The sequence below is a fragment of the Lepisma saccharinum genome, chromosome 5, assembly GCF_977018435.1.
Source record: "Lepisma saccharinum chromosome 5, izLepSacc3.1, whole genome shotgun sequence".
NCBI classification, from domain to species: domain Eukaryota; kingdom Metazoa; phylum Arthropoda; class Insecta; order Zygentoma; family Lepismatidae; genus Lepisma; species Lepisma saccharinum.
Genome location: NC_139233.1, coordinates 11618796 through 11638306, shown reverse-complemented (window position 1 = coordinate 11638306; position 19511 = coordinate 11618796). Strand labels below are relative to the sequence as shown.

Below are 19511 nucleotides of genomic sequence, written 5' to 3'. Positions count from 1 at the left end.
GTCAGACTAGACCAGCACGGCTCCTTGAATGAGTTTCATATTTCGATTATTTCAATAAATTTAATATATTTGCTTTTTTTATGGATTTTCTTCACACTTAAAATGTCTCACTTACCATATACAAATAACCATTGACTGGACAATTATTTTGTAACAAAGAAACAAAAGAAATGTAATTTTGTTCTATTTCTTTCATAAATAGCAGCTGCATTAGTAGTAATTATTAGTAGTAATTAAACTAATTAATTAATTATGAGAATTATTAATTTATTATTAATTAATTAATTAATTATAGTATAATAAAACAATGGTAATGTGAATTTGTAGAAAGTTTTCGAAATAACACCCCCCTTGATGAAATCCTGCGTACGCTACTGGACAGTATAACTAATACGAGTACACACCTCCAAGCATAAAACTGTAATAGGCTAAGGTATCATTTCATTGTACATTACATTATTATACTTCATTGTATTAGTATATTGTAATGTTTGACTGACATGTCCAAATTCACAGCATGAAAATGCAAATGTGATTCATGGATGAAATAAATCTAAATCTATATCATCATCTAATTTCACATACTATATTTTGATTATATTGGTGTATATGTTAGGTAAGTCTTAACATTGCACTATTTCCTTATATATGAAGGGTAAAAAGCTGCAAAACAAACATATAGCTCTGATTGCACTATTTCCTTATATATGAAGGGTAAAAAGCTGCAAATCAAACATATAGCTCTGCAGCAAAACATAAAAGATTTATATATTTTATATACATAGATATATATATATATATAATCTTTATGAAATTCCTGGCTACACCACTGTTCTTTTAGTTCATAACAGTTTCATTACAAATGAATTCTTCTTGTAACAGATGTGATTGTTTTTTAATTAATATAGGAAAAAAATATGAAGGGAATACTTGCCTTAGAGGAAGGTGCATGTCAGGGACATTTGTCAATGTCAGCAGAACCATTCCGCAGCCATAGCAGAGCAGGGCGAAAAATATAGTTCTTTAAAAAATAAAATAAAACATTTCAAATAGAGCAATAGATATGGCATCATACGGCATCATATGGCAGATATACAGTAGTGGCATTAATTCTGGACACTTTTGTAAAATGTTATTTTTTAAAAAAATCTTGAATATAAAAACTATTTTCTGTATAGAAATATTAAACAAGTTTAAATGACATCATTCAGTAACTTCAATAATTGCATCTGAGTGCACCATTGTAGTCTCATTATCATTGTTATTGTTATTTTCAAGCAACAGAAGGCCTGTGTGCGATTGTAGTATAGTAGGTCAACTGTGAGCATCATTGCTGTACATCGTTCAGTAACTTCAAGAATTGCATCTTACTGCAGCATTGTTGTCTCATTATTGGTATTTTCTGTATTGTACTGTGGGTCAAGTGTGAGCTTCATTGTTTACAGCAGTTGGCAGCTGACTTTTGTGAAGCCAACATCTTTTTTTACTACGTATGGTGAGTAGAGCAAGTTGAAAAGTGATACTGAAATTGCAAATAATGGCTCCCGAATGCAATAAAAAGTGCTGATTGGTCACCTAGTAAAAGGAGTAAGGCAGTAATACTTCGTGATGAAGGTTATTCTTATGAAGAAATAGCGAAAAGGTTGGGTGGTGCTGCAACAAAGTCAGGCGTTAGAAAAGTTTGCAAGCGGTATGAAGCAACTGGGAACACAAAAACTGCTCCAAGAAGTGGCAGGAAACCAAAACTAACAGCTCAAGACTGTCTTAGAATTTCCCGCCTTTCTCTACAAGATCGCCGGCTTACAGCAAAAGATGTTAATGCCATCTTGAGATCTTTCTGGGTAGAAGTTTCTGACTGAACAGTCCGACAAAAACTTTGCGAAAATGGTTTACGAGTGAGTGTCGCAAGAAAGAAGCCTTATCTCAACCAAAAGCAGAGAACAAAGCATGTGGATTGGGCGTTAGAACACAGGGAGTGGACACAAGAAGATTGGGGTAAAGTTATTTGGAGCTATGAAAGCATGATCAGCATCATTGGAAGTGATGGCATCAAGTTTGTTCGTCGCCAAACAGGTGAAGACATGCTACCTGAGTGCACCATCGCCACTATGAAGCATCCTGTCAAAGTCAGGATGGTGTGGGGAAGCATGGCAAGGCATGGTGTCGGGCACCTGCAGTGTTAGAGGGGAACATTAATGCCAAAAAATACCAAGAACAGGTCTTAGAGGTAAAACTACCACCCACTATTCATGATTTGATTGGGGGTGACGTTCAGCGGTGCATCTTTCAGCAGGATGGCACGAAGTGTCACACTGCTCGAATCAATCAGCGATGTTTCAGGGACCATGGTCTTACTGTTCTGCCTTGGCCTGGGAACAGTCCTGACCTCAACCCGATTGAGAACTTGTGGTCAAGGCTGAAAGTTTTGGTGTCACGTCAGAATCCAAGCAACAAGAAGGAGCTGTTAGAGGCCATCGTCCAATCGTGGTTTCGAGTGATAACACCGGAAGATCTCCGAGGTTTGGTGGACTCAATGACACGAAGAATCGAGGCAGTCATCAAATCTAAAGGATATCCCACAAAATATTAATACAACGCTGTTACAATAACCCATATTAATGTGTGACAAAATTTACCTTTTACTGTATGTACATTTTACAGGTGTTGTTATGCTAAGTACTGTAGTTTATTATTATTTTTATTATTAATTATAATTTAGTTTGCTCACTTTTTGAAACAGTGAACACTAAGACATGTTCGTCTATTTCTTGAAAATTTGACTTCAATAAAACGGTAAAATTAAAAGTTGAATGTGTTTTTCAACATAATTCTCAAAAGTGTCCAGCTATCTATATGTGTGTGTATTCGTAGGCACCAGAGAATTTTTAGCTGGAGTAGTAATTAAGGCATTGCTTGGAATAACACACACTCACATGGGCATCGCCAGAAATTTTTGTAGGGGGGTCGGGCAAATGATAAAAGTTGAATAGTAGAAAAAAATAAGTATTATTACCACGGTTATAAATGTTATTATAAAATAATAAATATTATAAGCTAAAAAAATAATTTTATTCGAAATAATAATAATAATAATTATTATTATTATTATTATTATATAAATGGGGAGAATCGGTCCACCAAATGAGTGAATACCAGCACAACTATTTTCCATTATTTCTTTTGCATTTTATGCAGTTACTATCTGAAAGCATTTTGATATTAACCTTTGCATGTCTCGTTCAAGAAAAGGCTTTAAATGTTAGGGGGATTTTTAATATATAAAGTGTGTCATGTGACCTCTCACCTACAACTGTAATTATTAGAATTTTGAAAACTGTGGAACCATTTGTTCTTTGCATGAAATGGTAGAATATAAACTTGCTGCTGTATTTTCACTCAATGTTTTCGATCCAATGCATTTTTACTTTGATCATTCTGTTCGAATACTAAATAAATGAACTTTATTTCCGTTCTTAACAATAAGAGTAACAAACTTTCGACTTTCTTGTATCTTTAAAAGAACAATGTTAATTTCCAGGGGGTCCACCAACCCATTTGACCCCCCCCCCTGCCAACAACCATGCACATGCACATTCTTCCTTTCCATCCCCAATGCCTGAATATGAAATTGTTTCATTTTTTATTTATCTATTCTAGAAATGCAATGTATGTACAGTATACAACCTAATACAGCACTAAGTAATATAATGAAAATAATAATTTCCCACTTCAAAATTAAGACCAAACTTTGTAGCAAGATAGCTCATTTAGGATCACGTTTTGTCTAAGCAGGTCTTCATTAGGCAACGTTAGTACAACCATGCAGTTTGCTGATGTTATCTGACTTTCTAGGCTTAAGTCCAATAATCCTTTTGTCTACTTTTTCTCATGATGCTACATGAATATCAAAATTTTGGAGCTCCTATCACCATGGGCGTAACTTGGGAATTAACTTTGAGTGGGGGGGGGGGACAGTTACAAACCTGAGGCTTAACTTTTGGTGGGGCAGAGTCAAAAAGTTTTCCATCCCACACAAATACTGTCCAGGATTATTTGCTAAATAACTGTTACATTTGCAAAATCATAAATATTATTATTTATTACTTAGCTGCTGAGGTCTTAGGATGTTAACAAAAGTATCCTTAACTTGTATATTTTTACAAGCCTGAAAATTTGGGGGGGGGGGGCATGTGCCCCCCTTGCCCCTGCCAAGTTATGCCTATGCCTACCATGAAAGGAAGCTGGTTCATCTGAAACCAAAGGCTAGAGTGCAAATCATTTGTCTACTTGGCAGACGGTGCAGACAAAATTCCTGATTGGTCCACCATCTATTCTAGGAACCTCCTACTCCAAATCCATATAAAGCAGCTGGACACACAGCACTGCACTTCTACCCTGAAGACGAGAGTGACGTTAGCTCTTGAAAGCTTGGAAACATTTCCGGAAATCACTTGGTCGATAGCCTGGGAGAATCTTTTCATCATATTTGTGTGTCATTATAATAATTAAACATTTTAATTGGGAGGGAGAAGAAGCAATAGGGAATGGATGAAATGATAGAATATGAGAGGACAGAAGAAAAGTAATCAGACAGACATAGAATGGCAGAGAAGAAGTTAAAGAAGCAATAGACAGAGAGAAGATAGAAAGGGGAATAAAGAGACAGGGGAGATAGGTAACTATAGTGGAACCTCGACTATGTTTGTCATAGGACCGTGGGTAGAGAACTTATGATATAGGAAAGTGTATAATCTGGGAAAAGTTTATAACAATTTTCTTGTTGGGACCAGAAAGATCAAATGTATAAAGTGGCAAAATCTGGGGTTCTACTGTAAATAAAATAAAATGAAATAGAAGAGAAAGTAAGTGTGGGTGTGTGTGTGTGTGTGTGCGCGTGTGTGTAAGAGGGAGAGATTTATTAGAAATAAAAGAACAGAGATAGAGGGAGAAGAAAGATAAATGTTAGAAATAGGAACAGAGAGTAAATAAGAAAATCAAACAGAAAATGGAAGGGCAAACATAGAAATATATATTATTAAGAATAGAGGTAAGAGAGTGGACAGAAAAATGACAAACTAGAAAGAAGAAAGATACAAGAATAAAAATGCAATAAGAGTTGCAAATCATATGAGAAAAGGAAGAATAAGTCCATTTGGGACAAGATACCTCAACTTCCACAAAGGTTAGTACATTTTACGTATCCAGTAAGCATATCTTTAATATACACATGTGTATTGACAAATCACTGAAAGAAAGTATCAGTCAAATAAAGTACAACATCACTGCTAAAGCTTCCATATAATCATTGTGCATGCGCACACACACACACACACACACATCTATTATCTTGTTGCTGGTTCAGTCTACGTATTAAACTCACTTGAATTTCCCTAAGCAAGAGTCTGAGATAATTCCACCAATAACAGGAAGGACGCAGCCAAAAGCATTCCACACATGGAATAAGGCCGTGGCTTCGTTTTCATTGTACAGCAGGATTATTTCCATGTACAGGACCAGAATGACTGAAAGAGGAAAGTATATCTTCTGAATTTTGTATTAATTGCATAACAAAAAATATCATTGTTGTTCTACCTTCTAAGAAAATTACAAAAAAAAGCAATTACATAAGTATATATAATGTTCAAAAAGACAAAAAAAATCAAATTGCTCTCTGTGTATTACATTTACACCATGCGATGGCACACATAAGTCACACACAATTTCAATCTCAGCCACAGCAGAACTGATATTGAAAACATCACGTTTGAGCATCGACGTCTGCAGGATTTTTTCCAGGGAGGGGCAAGGAAGGTACTTTTTTTCAGGGGGGCAAACAAGGCACATTTTCCCCCAAAATAGTGTTGTTCCCTAAAAAACATTGCTTAAATTTGAATTTATGGCATTCATGCAATAATTAACACATATTACTGTGGCTAAAATGAAATTATATGTATGAAATACATAATTTTTGGTTGACTTTCATTTTCCAGGGGGGCCACGCTCCCCCCTTGCATTTTAGCTATCTTTGCTCCTTTATGCATCATATCACTTTCACCAGGTTTCACAGTGCATATAATTGCATTTCCTATGATTTTTTACACAACCATTAAGTTCCTAGTTTCTCGGCCTGGCTTATCATCTACTTGTGCGTGGGGGACAGAGGGGAACTTCTATGGAAAGTATTATTTTCTTTGTAAATGATTTCCATGCGCATAGTCATCCTTAAAGGTCATTCTTAGGCGAGATCACTTAGCACCCCGGAAAAAGGAAAATTTATTTACTTGAATCAGGTAAATGTATGATTATGACACTATTTAGGATAGCATAGCATAAGCTGTTAAATTATTTCAGTGATATGATGGAACCATATAGTGGTTTAGGTAATAATAATAATAATAATAATAATAATAATAATAATAACCTATGGCACACCAGCCCTTGAGGGCCAATCCAACCAGTTATTGGGTCATGTGTGGTCAGCATAACGAACCTCCAGTTGTTGTTGTTGTAGGTATCCATGACCTGGTTACACATTCGTAGCTCACCAATTTTCTCATGATGGTGGGTGGCCACTGGTCCAATACACTGGCCAAAATCTCAGGAGAAAAGTTGTTATGCTTTCCTCAGGAGATTTGAACCAGTGCGTGTCCTGTAGCCCAAGCCCAAAGCCTGACACCTTAGACTGCATGGCCACGATGTGAGACTTAGTGGTTCAGAACTACTTTAAAATGTAGTTCCAGTCTCAAATAACCTGACTGATCATAAAACTCCATTGCACATCACTTTGAGGAAGGCTTGCCAAACAATTTTACATTGGATAACATATGGTCAACACATTGAATCCCATTGCAATTTACATGTGGTTTTCTGGACCAGGAAACACTATGTAGCAAGACAGCAAAAATAAGGAAAATTATTACTATTATTATTATTTACAGAAAGTAAGGTCTTTGTGTAAACATACCTTTTACTCCTTGGAACACATATCTCTCACAAAACTCATAAATTACTATAAAGAAAATGGCAATGGGATATTTTATCACCTGCAAAAAACAAACAGAAAAACACAAAATACTAGATATATTATACATCCTGAGAATGTCTTTTTTGAATATGATACTGTTTCTATGATGTACCATCACTTTTGGTTTCTGGAAAAAAAAAATAATATAAAAATGCCAGTGGCCACAGATTGACCTGTGTGCAACCTAGTTACAAACATACAATTTTTTTCAGGGTCATTAGCATGGAAATTGTGATTCAATGGTAAAAACGTTACAAAGGGCTGATCACCCTTCAGAGGATGCTTCAGTAGCCCCATTCGGCGGGCCAGACAACTTCAAGTCGGCTTGAAGATCTTGCATGTTTAGCGTTCGGCAGTTGGAAGTTGAAGTCACGTCTTAAAGAGTGAAACGGTCCGGCCATTCAGACGGTTTACAGCAATCTTGCTGCCGGAGGAAGTCAAGGAAAAGTTTACTCATTTCGTCTGCACAAGATCTTGCAAGATGGAGATGTCCGTGGAGATATATGCAATTTGGGATAATGTTATTGCGGAGATTGTTATAGTTATACTTGGCGATGTCTGACAACATTCTTTGTACTCAAAATAAATAAATGATACTTTGAAAATGTTGAAATATTGGTTTGAAGGGAGAGAAGTACATTGTTTTATATGAAGACCACGTTCACTGAATATCTCGTCTGCTTCAAAGAACGAAGAGCATGACTTCGACACAAGACTTGAACATCGACACAAGACTTGAACAATACAATCTACTTTAATGAATTTCCAGAAAGTGTAGTTCGATATCTGGTTGAGTCACATTACACAGTGGTTCAGATTACATTTTAAACGTTTTCCCAGGGGAGTGCAAGTAAAATATATCAAATGAATCACTCAATAAACCTTAAGCAATCGTAAGAAAGCCACACCCCTCAATTTTTTTCTGTACATATTTTGTAGATTACTAAACAGTTAGTGCACTAAGTCCTGAAGCTTTCCTGGTGACGAATGATGATTAAATTCTCCTGGGCTATCGACCAGGTCAGTTCTGGAACAGTTTCCGAGCTTTCGAGAGCTAACGTCACACTCCCTTTTTCGGGGTAGACTTGACCTGGTAGATAGCTCGAGAGAATATATTCATCAGTTAGTTCTGTAGAAGAAGATTGACAGTTTCGCACCAGGTGTGTATTTGTTTCAATATCGTTGGAATGGGCACTGCTACAAAAACTTTGAACATACAGGAGAGCATTAATTTCTCCCCACGTTGCAAGTGGAAGCCATTTCAAGTTTATTAAGCTAGACACGATGTTTTAAAAATTTGATGAATAAGTATTTCAGAAGCCTATGCATTCCTTATTGAGGAAAAAAAACACAGCAACTTCAAGTGGTGGATAATCGAGTTTCAGATGACAAATAAAATCTTCAACTTGTGCTCTTTCTGTTCACGTGTCTTTTTATCATGAAAATTCAGAAACCATTTTCTTATTGAATCACTGCTTCTTTTTTTGATTATATATGTGAAGCTATATGTTAATTATAATCATTATAAAAACTGAAAGACTATCTAAGAAATAGACAACAACGTGTTATACTTCCTGGAACTAATTCTAACTGGCTTCCTGTTATATCTGGTGTGCCACAAGGAAGTGTTCTTGGCCCTCTGTTATTTGTATTATATCTGGATGATCTCACAGACTTCTTTAATTCCCCCATCTCAAGCACAATTCTAATGTTCGCTGATGATTGCAAGATTATGAGAGAAATAAAACAGCCATCAGACATGCAACTTCTCCAAAATGACATAAATAGATTCTCCGAATGGTGTAAGCGATGGAAACTGTCCACGAACCCTTCAAAATGCTCTTACATAACAATTTCATTGAAGCAAAACATTCTTGAAGGTAATTATACACTCACCGACATCACTCTAGCAAAAGAAGCACAACACCGAGATCTAGGTATCCTCATAGATTCTAAACTAACTTTCGATAATCACATATCAACCATCACAAAAAAGGCAATGCGTATGCTAGGCTTACTTTACAGATTCACCGAAATCCATAACCCGAAAGTACTTTCCATTTACTTCAAAACATTTGTGTCCCCCATTCTAGAATACTGTTCACCCATCTGGAACATGGCTGCCCCTTCTCATACCTCCAAGATCGACAATGTTCTCAGCTTTTTCCTCTCCATCGTTCGATATAGAGTGCCGGCCCTGAGACACCTATCTAAGAGAGATCTGCTTGTAAACTTAAACATAAATACTCCAGAATCATGTAGATACGTTGCAGATATGAAATTACTACATAAGATCATTAATGGAAACCTAAGATGCAGCATCCCACTCCACGAACTCTCCCTCAGAGTGCCAGACACAAAACACGGAGCAAGGAAACTTTCCACACTGCAGCTCCAAGACTTTCACTCATTCAACGTTCACTATTTCATAGGCTACCAAATCAGTTCAATGTCATATCAAACCAAACCGATATATTCAGTTCATATCCATCTTTTATCACCAACATAGAAAAAATTGTATGTAAGTAATGCATCTGTTTACCTTGCAACTGTCTTGACTTGTTTATGTTTATATTTTGTTTATTTTATTTTATGTTGTTTCGTGTGTTCATTTTAACACTAGTGGACTGTTTTACTGTTGTTTCTTTCCGGTTTAAAATGCCTTCTGCTGTACTGGAAATATCAATAAAAAAATAAATAAATATCATCATTAACAAGAAACAATAACCAACTGCAAAATCACTAAGACTCACAAAAACGTAATATTTTCTTATTAATGCTTTTTTGTTTATAGAGGTGTAGTTGTTTATTAATTATAATAATTACAAAAAAAATCATCATTACCAAACTAATTGGGCACTGTCACTGTCATGAGTGTCTCGTGAATAACACACATTCAAAGATGGCGCCTGATAGGCCCAACTAGTGAATTTTGCCTTCTATTTACATTACAGTTATATTTTTAAGAACAAAAGTAGTACAGAAATATTGGGAACACGTTAGGGAACAGTGCAATTTATTTTCAATTTTTTATAGATATGTTAACAGTTGAAAAATCGAAAAAATTCAGATGATGGGCCTGTAGTCGGGAAATACTGAATAGTCATTTTAAAAAGTTGTTAATTCTCGACGTTTTCTGCAATTTAAGTTTCTGGAACTTATCGAAAATTGTTAGTTTTTATCCCAGAAATGTAAAAATAATCACTTAAAGTGAAAATGGCGTGTACATTTCGAGATTTCTAGAGCTTCGGGAAATTTCGAACATTTCCCGTCCCGAAAATTTCCCGACCTTGTCGGGAAGTCACTAATTTTTTCCGTCCCGAATCGGGATTTAAGAAATTTCCCGTCCCGATCCCAAAATATCTGTCCCGCACACCCCTATGGGCGCATTTGTAGAGTTTTCCTAATTAGTGTTTCAAGGGTAATGTCAGAGTTGAGTTCACTGATATTCAGTGACGTGCCCAGAGTTTTGAAAGTTTTGAAAGGGATGGGTTATGTGCATTTTTTCTGGTAGTCAGCTCTCATTTCGCCATCTTTACCTACCTTTGATGTTCTTTTTTTTTTAACGAATACAGGGCCAAAGGGGAGGGGGTTATAACCCATCCACAAACCCCCCTTGGGAACGCCACTGATGATATTGTTGTCCTTAACAACATTTCCACACGAAATAACATAAACCTCACAAAGTCTACAACTAAGAATAAAAATAAAGCTAAGGGAAATTAAAATAATCGAGGGGAAGCGTTTATATCACATATTAGATACGGCAACCTTGCCGCATGAAATTTGAGTGCCCCGGTCCAGGACTACTGGGCCTAGGCATAAATTTGACCTTGCCCCCTCCCCTGACGCTCCTATTAAATATGCTAGTGTTGCCATTGGATTCCGTGTAAACGAAGATTGAACAACAATATTTGTGTATCGTATTTCACCCGATCGGGTCCATGGGAACAGTTTCATCGTTAAATTTTAACATCGGATATAAATAGGGTGACCATACGTCCCGTTTGGACCGGGACAGTCCCGTTTCAGAGTGGTGTCCCGGTCGCCCCGTCGATATTATTAAAAACCACTATTTGTCCCGTTTTATAAAAGTCTAGGAGTTAGCTTGAAAACCAAGTCTAAATTTGAGACCTTTCATGCTAAAAAAAAGTTGTATTGTTTTGTGTGTTCTGTTATTTGTAGAGCAGTGAATAATCATGACCAAGAAACATACATGCAGTTTCAATATGGACTTGCCACAAGAATGTAAATTCTGCATATTGATACAAACTTCAAAGATAAGTCTCGTGTTGTATCAGTTATGTGGGATTAATTTTTCGGGGAGTTTTATGAACGGCTAATGAAGTATAAGGCTGTTCTCATTCACTGCTCCACAAATTATAAATGCTTCGGACATTCCTCAACTTCAGCATAGTGCAAACTTCAAAGGCTCTTCAGAAAGGATTAACTAACAGTGGCGTTTCGTCCCTTGGGCCTTCCGGGGCTTAGCCCCTAAAGAAAAACGGACGTATTCACGTAATTACACTGTTCAACAATGAAATTTTTACAGAAAGGAAAATGCCCAATCTTTATAGATTTTGGTACGCTGAATTCGAAAATGACAATAGTTTTTGTTTTTTAGCTCCCGTTTTTGAGATAAAGTAAAAAAAAACAATCTTAGAGATTTTGGTACGCTTTCGTAGAAGACCAGTCAGATACATGCCATCCTTCTACTTCTAACGATCCCACCTTTACACCAACATCATGTAGTGAAATGCACAAAATCACGCAAAGTGAACTCGGTGATCTTGTTAGAGACTTGGACCTTCCAAATCATAAAGCCGAAGTATTAGCTTCTCGTTTAATGGAGTGGAATCTTCTGGAAGATAAAGCTCGAGTATGTATTTTTCGCCAACGTCAAAAGCCACGCGAAAGGTTTTTCAACACAACAAACGAAATGACATACTGTACGAATGTTGAAGGTTTGATGCAAGAACTCAATATCTTATACAAACAGGACGATTGGAGACTTTTCATAGATGGTTCGAAAACTAGTTTGAAAGCCGTGCTATTACATAATGGCAATGTGCTTCCTTCCATCCCAGTGGCATATGCAGCCCTAACAAAGAAAAGTTACATCATGATGAGAGGTATTTTAAACAGCATCGACTATGATAAGCATCAATGGCTCGTATCTGCTGATTTAAAAGTCATCGGCATGCTTATGGGCCTACAAGATGGGTACACTAAGAACTCCTGCTACATTTGTGAGTGGGACAGTCGTGCTAAGAATTTACATTACAAACAGAAGGACTGGCCACGACGACAAACTTTATTGCCTGGCAAGAAAAATGTCTCGTGGGAGCCACTTGTAAATCCCAGTAAAGTCCTGTTACCACCACTACATGTGAAGCCAGGATTGATGAAGTCATTTGTAAAAGCAGCGAATAAGAGCAACGAACGAGCATTTGAATACTTGCGTGTAAAATTCCCTGGACTGAGTGCTGAGAAGATCAAGCAGGGAGTATTCATTGGTCCACAAATACTTAAGGTCCTTGGAGACCAGCAATTCGAGTGTATTCTCAGTCCTGATGAGCTAAACGCGTGGCAATGCTTTCAGAAAGTTATGTCATTGTTCTTGGGCAATAGGAGGGCTGAAAATTATATTGAACTTGTGAATGACCTTATATGTGCCTATGAGAAACTGAAATGCAACATGTCACTCAAAATGCACTTCATTCACTCACATATCGACGTTTTCCCTGAAGATTGTGGGGCGTTTAGTGATGAACATGGTGAGAGATTTCACCAAGAAATCTCTGTAATGGAAGATTCAGTGCTTCAATGTTGGCAGATTTCTGCTGGACTTTGCAGAAAGACTCTCATCTTCCCCATAAGCGGCAGTTGAAGAGAATACACGTGTTGTAAAGAAGGTAGATGTTAATAGTGTATCTTTAATTTAACTAAATTGACTAGCATTTCATGTACTTAGTCTAAAGCACTTTGATTTATTTTTCACATGATTTGTGAATAGGTTACATTTTACTAGTTTGCATTGTAAAAACTAGTCTGACAAAAATGATGTGATATATGGAATCAGCAAGCTTGTCATTCAAAAATTTTGAATAGAATATGAAAAATATATGTATCAGTATTTCAGTAGCAATATTAACTTCAACACCCTGTATCTTAAAAACTAGAGCCATTCGAGAAAAACGAACTCCATATTTGTGATCAGTGCATCGAATTAACCCCAAAACCACTGTCAATTGTTTGGTAAGTAAATGTGTGGTAGGCAGTGCTACGCTTGTTAGACTATGGCCCATTATAATATGTGAAGAACATAAAAGTTTCAATAACTTCCAAACCTGAGCTAATCTAGATTTTTAATTGTCATTTTCAACTTCAGTACACTCAAATCCATATAAATCAGCTATTTTGGCCTCTGTAAAAAACAAAAAGTTAAAATTTGTTGTCTAGTGTTATCAATCACCATGATGCATAACTATCACACAGTCTTTTAAAAGGCGATTTTTACCCACGTAAATTCATCGTCTGTTGCAATGGATACGACAGCGCTCCTAGCGGCATTGATGTCAATTATCGCTTTCGGGGCACGTCGCAAAGGAAGGCGTGGCCTACACCCACCTACGCTACAGTGAAGGTCACATGCTAGCAGAGAGAGGAGGGGAGAGTGCAATGGATTTGAGTGCTGATTCGGGGCTACTTCCGTTGCGTCGCGTTCGATCTCGCGTGTTGTTCTGTAGTGTTTTGGTGGCTTTCATTTGCTATATTTGAGTGAGTTTGGCAGGGTTGATGTTCGAACACAAATTGATGAAGGACATAGGCTGTCAATTACAAGACACAATGAATTTGTCCGGAAAAATAGGCATATATTAAATAGTGTTTGTGTTTTTGATGTTTTATTCACTACCACGAGTACTACAAATAACAAATATATTATGGTATATATCGCAATGCACACCGGAGCTGCTTTTGCATAAAACGTCCGAGCAGCCACACTGTTCGCGCGCTCTCGCCTGACTGGCGCAACGTTCTTACTGGCGTGCGTATAAAGAAAACAAATGCATGTTGCCATGCGTGCTAAACGCTGTGTTCTTGATGTGACATTTAAATGAAAATAACACATGATTATCATACATTCTCCCCCCTCTTGGTCGTACAATAGACCAAAATAATATTATACTGTACTTCTCCGACGTGATTAAACTTGATCACTTAATAACTGCAAATTGTTATATTGACACTAAACTACACTAAACTATTGTTCAAAATCATCTTCGATGGGAAGTGGTACAATCTTGACGACTGGTCTTCTGTATACACCTCCTTTAGTCTTGACATCGACGACTCGAACAAGTCCATCCTTACCAGGATATGCTGCTTCAATGATGCCGAGATTCCAAACAAGGGGAGGAAGTCTTTCATCCTTCAGTATCACAACGGTACCTGCTTGAATCTTCTGCTGACGAGTCCACTTGGATCTCTGTTGTAGTCCATGTAAATATTCTTTCGACCAACGACGCTACAATTGTTGGTGAGACTGCTGAATTCTCTGCCATCTTGTCAGTCTGTTGACTGGTAATTCGGAGATGTCTGGCTCGGGTAACGAGGATAAAGGATGACCTATGAGGAAGTGACTAGGTGTAAGTGGGGTTGGATCTGTTGGATCTTGTGAGATTACAGAAATGGGTCTTGAATTTAAACACGCTTCTATCTGGCACAATAATGTTGTCAATTCTTCGAATGTTATCGATGACTTGCCTATTATTCTTACCAAATGATGTTTCATTGATTTGACTGCTGCCTCAGCGAGTCCTGAAAAATGTGGTGATCCAGGTGGCATAAAGTGCCATTGTAGACCTTCTAGTGATAAGTAGTCCTGTAATTTCTTATTAAATGCTTCTGATTGAAATAGTCGTAAAAGTTCTTGTAACTCTTTGTTCGCGCCAACAAAGTTGGTTCCATTGTCACTGTATATATTACTACTCTTCCCTCTTCGTGATGTGAAACGTCTAAGTGTAGCAATAAAAGCCTCGGAGGTGAGATTGCTGACTGCTTCTAAATGTATCGCTCTTGTTGATAAACAAATGAATACGGCGACGTAGCATTTGGTAACTGTTTTGCTTCTTACGGTTCCTGTTTTGACATGTATTGGACCAGCGTAATCTACAGCCACATTGGTAAATGGTCTTGATGGTTGAACACGAGCTGCAGGTAATTGTCCCATCAATTGCGACGAAGTTGTACTTTTTAGCTTAAAACAGATTATGCATTTATGTAGTATTTTCTTAACTACTTGTTTGCCACGTGGAATCCAATATTTGTCTCTTAAAGAGCTTAATAATAGCTGTGGTCCTGCATGTAGAAGTCTTTTGTGCTCTGCTTCGACAATCAATTTTGTAAGGTTACTTTTTGGTGGTAATATCATCTGATGCTTGCTGTCAAATGATGATAATTGACTGTTATCCAGACGTCCTCCAACTCTTAGCATCTGATCTTTGTCTAAGAATGGATACAATGTTTTCAAAGAACTTTTATTTGAAAGTTCGTGGTTCGAGTTAAGTTCTTCGATTTCCTTTGAATAGAACGCTTGTTGTGCAATTTTTATACATGTGTGTAATGCACGTTGCACTTCATTGTGTTTGAGATGACCAATCAGTCTCTCATGAGAGTTCTTGAGATTGTAAATAAACCGTTGACAATATGCCACGACTCTTATTAATTTAGACAATTTTGAAAATTTGTCAATGATGTGAGTCTCTTTGCTCTGTATGAACAATGATAATGTTGATATTCGTCTCATTTCTGGTGCTTCATTTTCAAGCTTTATTGATGAATGAGGCCACCAATCTGAATTCTCTTTCAACCATTCGGGTCCTTGCCACCATAATGGACACTGTTTCATGATGCTTGCATCAACACCTCTTGATATTAAATCAGCTGGATTATCGTTTGAAGGTACATGTTTCCAATTACTGATTTCTGTTAAATCCTGAATTCTAGAAACGCTGTTTCCTACAAATGTTTTCCATTTTGCAGGTGATGCTGATATCCAGGACAGAACAATTTGAGAATCTGTCCATAAATGTATGCTTTCAATTTGCAAATGCAATGCTGGCATTGCTTTATGCACGAGTTCTGCTAAAAGTAATGCTGCACAAAGTTCTAGTCTGGGTAACGTTACTTTCTTTATTGGAGCTACGCGTGACTTCGAACAAAGAAGTTTGACTGAAACTTGACCTTGCTGATTGCTTGAGCGAATATATAAGCATGCGCCATATGCTTTTTCACTTGCATCTGAAAAGCCATGCAATTGTATTTGTGTCACGTTACCTTCTTGTAGTACAAATCTTTCGACGTTTATTTCATTGATGAGTGGAAGTTGCACTTGTAGTTTCTGCCATTCAGTAATTAATTCTGGTGACAGTTGTTGATCCCAATCAACTTCTTTCTGCCAAAGACGTTGAAGAAACATTTTGTATTTGATGACTATTGGACTAACAAGCCCTAATGGATCGAAAATGGATGAAATTACGCCTGTTATTTGACGCTTAGTGGAAATGCTGACTGTTGTAGTACTAGAGGTAAATTTACTGCTAACGATGAATTTGTCTTCTACAGGATTCCAAGAGATTCCTAGTGTGTTTAATCCTTTTTGCGAATGTAATTGGACTGGAAAGTTATCTTCTCTGTATTCTGGTGGAATCGATCTCAATAACTCAGCGTTATTACAACACCATTTGCGTAATACAAATCCTCCTTTAGCTAGTAGCTCGATGAGTTCGGCTTGCAATTGTGACGCTTGTTGTACATTTTGAGATCCACTAGCTAAATTGTCAACATAAAAGCTCTCTGATAAAATGTTCGTTGCTTGAGGATAATTACAACTTTCTTCTTGTGCTAGCTGCTGCATACAGCGTGTTGCTAAAAATTATGCTGGTGCTGTCCCATACGTGAGAGTCTGTAATTCAAATATTTTGATCTCTTCGTTTGGCGTGTCTCTCCATAAGATTCTCTGTAACGGAGTATCATCTTGATGGACTTGTATCATTCGATACATTTTTTTGATGTCTGCCGTGAAAGCGATTGGATATGTTCTAAATCTTAAGACTATGGACATCAAATCAGGTTGAATGGTTGGTCCAATCATGAGAATATCATTCAATGATTTTCCGTTGTCTGTCTTGGCGGACGCGTTGAATACGACACGTACCCTTGATGTAGAATTGCTAGGTTTTACTACAGCATGATGAGGCATGTAATACGTGACTCCTTCTGAGGTGTTACGTTCCTCTTCAACTTGTTTCATGTGTCCAAGTTCTTCATATTCATGCATAAATTTTACGTAATCTTGGCGTAATTCTGGTTCACGTTGCAATTTAGTTTCAAGTTGATGAAACCTGATTGAAGCTAGGTTGTCTGATTGTCCTAATGTTTCTTTAGACTCCTTGAAAGGCAAATGTACCGTGAAATGCCCTGTATGGTCACGAGTGGTGTGGTTTACAAAGTGCTGTTCGCATGCCATTTCTTCTCTTGTTGTCATCGATGTTCCTAATTCTTCAAGCTCCCAAAAGGCTCTTATCTGCCTATTTAGATTGTCATCTGTCATTGTGAAACATGAAGTAATCGATGTGTTGGCGTTACATTGTTGTGGGATGCGTCCTGATAGAATGAAGCCCAATTGCGTGTCTTGAAGTACTGGGAAGTTCTTTGGGTGAGTCATACGTTCTGGCTTCAATATTTGAAAGAAAACATCTGCACCTAATAATAACTGTATTTTGCCTGGAATAGCAAACATAGGATCTGCCAATGCGATATTTTTAGGAATGTTCCATTCTTCATACGGAACCTTTTCTGTAGGTAAATTGCCCGTGATGGTTGGCAACACTGCACATTCTATGGTTGTAGAAAAATCGTTTATTGTGGATTGCAAACATACTTCAACACTTGATCTGGTTTCTGATGTGACACCGTTTATTCCTCTTATTGGAACGACCCTTCTTTGTTTCGCGAGCCCTAGTTGTTGAACCATATCTGAAGTTACGAAATTCGATTGAGAGGCACTGTCTAATAACCCTCTACATTTTACCCATCTTCCTGTTCGATCTTTCAGTTTAACTAACACAGTTGCTAGCAAAACTTGTGACTGAGGTTTTCCCTTTATTGTGCAATAAGAAGCTTGCGGTGAAGAAAATTCATTCTGACTGTACTGAGTTGTGTTAGAAGGCTCTGAGTTACCAGAACGAGTATCTGATTGTTGCGATCTTCTTGACGCTTCTGTTGCGCGATCTACGTGCAATAAGGTGTTCTGGTTCTTTCGGCATTTTCTACATGAGCTTGATTTACATACGCTTGAAAAATGTCCTATCTTTAAACAATTAGTACAGATATTGTTGTCTCGCAAACATTGATATTTCTGCACTTGATTTGCATTAATGAAGTCTTTACATTTGTAAATAGCATGTGACAGTTTACAAAATGGACACGTTGGAGACGACGTAGTGACGTATGCTCTTGTGAATTTGTCTTGCTTTGAATTAACGTACGATTTTTTGCCTGCTTGTTTCTTATCAGAAGTTGAATTGACCGTATTTTTGATGGATTCTAACGCTTGGCATCTTTTTTCTAAAAATGACAAAAAGTCCTTCAAAGTGGGAAACGAAGATTCTGCGCATTGTAATTCCCATGCCTTTCTTGTTGTAACGTCTACTTGTGAAACGAAATGTTGCGTAAGAATCATGTCTTCTAACGACGCGTCTGTTTGTATCGCTCGAAGTGCATTTAGATTACTTGTCGCTGTATTGACGAATTCCCTGAGTTCTGTTGCATTTTCTTTATGTACGGGTTTAATGTGAAGAATTTCATCAATGTACGAAGCTGCAATTAACCTTTTGTTCGAATATCTTTCTAATAACAACTCCCATGCAACCTTGTAATTTTCTTCGCTGATCTGAAGATTTTCAATGAGACGCAACGCTTCCCCCTTGAGCGAAGTGCGCAGATACTGAAACTTCTGTATTTGCGGAATGTCTTTATTGTCGTGAATGAGCGAACGAAACGTGTCTTCATACGCCAGCCAATGCTTATAATTCCCCTCAAAAGTAGGTAAATGCACGGTTGGAAGTTTCAAGTGTGAACTCGAAGCCGACGTTACATTGTTTTGAAGCTTTGCTGTGTTATCGAGTTCGTGACCTTTAATGATTGTTCTCATTGTTGACTTAAGCGAAAAATACAGCTGTTCTATTTCCGCCCATACCTCTTCCTGACAAGAATCAGTAGACAAGATGTCTATCTCTTGCTGCACGTCTTGAATCTTATTCCATATTGTTTCTAAGTGCTGTAAACGGGTGCATATTTCCTCTACGTTACCATGTTCAATGTCAAAGGCACGTATAAATGTTTGCATTCTTGTCATCTGTCCCTTTTGAGTTCCCCTTTGCTTTACTAACGATTGTAATTCTTCCATTGTTGTGCGTGTTTA

At 37.3% G+C, this 19511-nt stretch overlaps 1 protein-coding gene across 1 annotated transcript in view; it reads right to left on the bottom strand.

Moving 5' to 3' along the window:
- The window catches only part of LOC145988218 (solute carrier family 15 member 1-like), an 87401-nt gene that overhangs the window by 54790 nt on the left and 13100 nt on the right, over positions 1 to 19511 (bottom strand). Inside the window, exons 2-4 of the mRNA XM_083123062.1 lie at positions 6965 to 7043; positions 5381 to 5522; positions 935 to 1021 (exon numbers count right to left, since the gene is read on the bottom strand). Coding sequence (XP_082979188.1) covers positions 935 to 1021; positions 5381 to 5522; positions 6965 to 7043 — 308 coding nt within the window. The remainder of the gene's footprint in view (positions 1 to 934; positions 1022 to 5380; positions 5523 to 6964; positions 7044 to 19511) is intronic.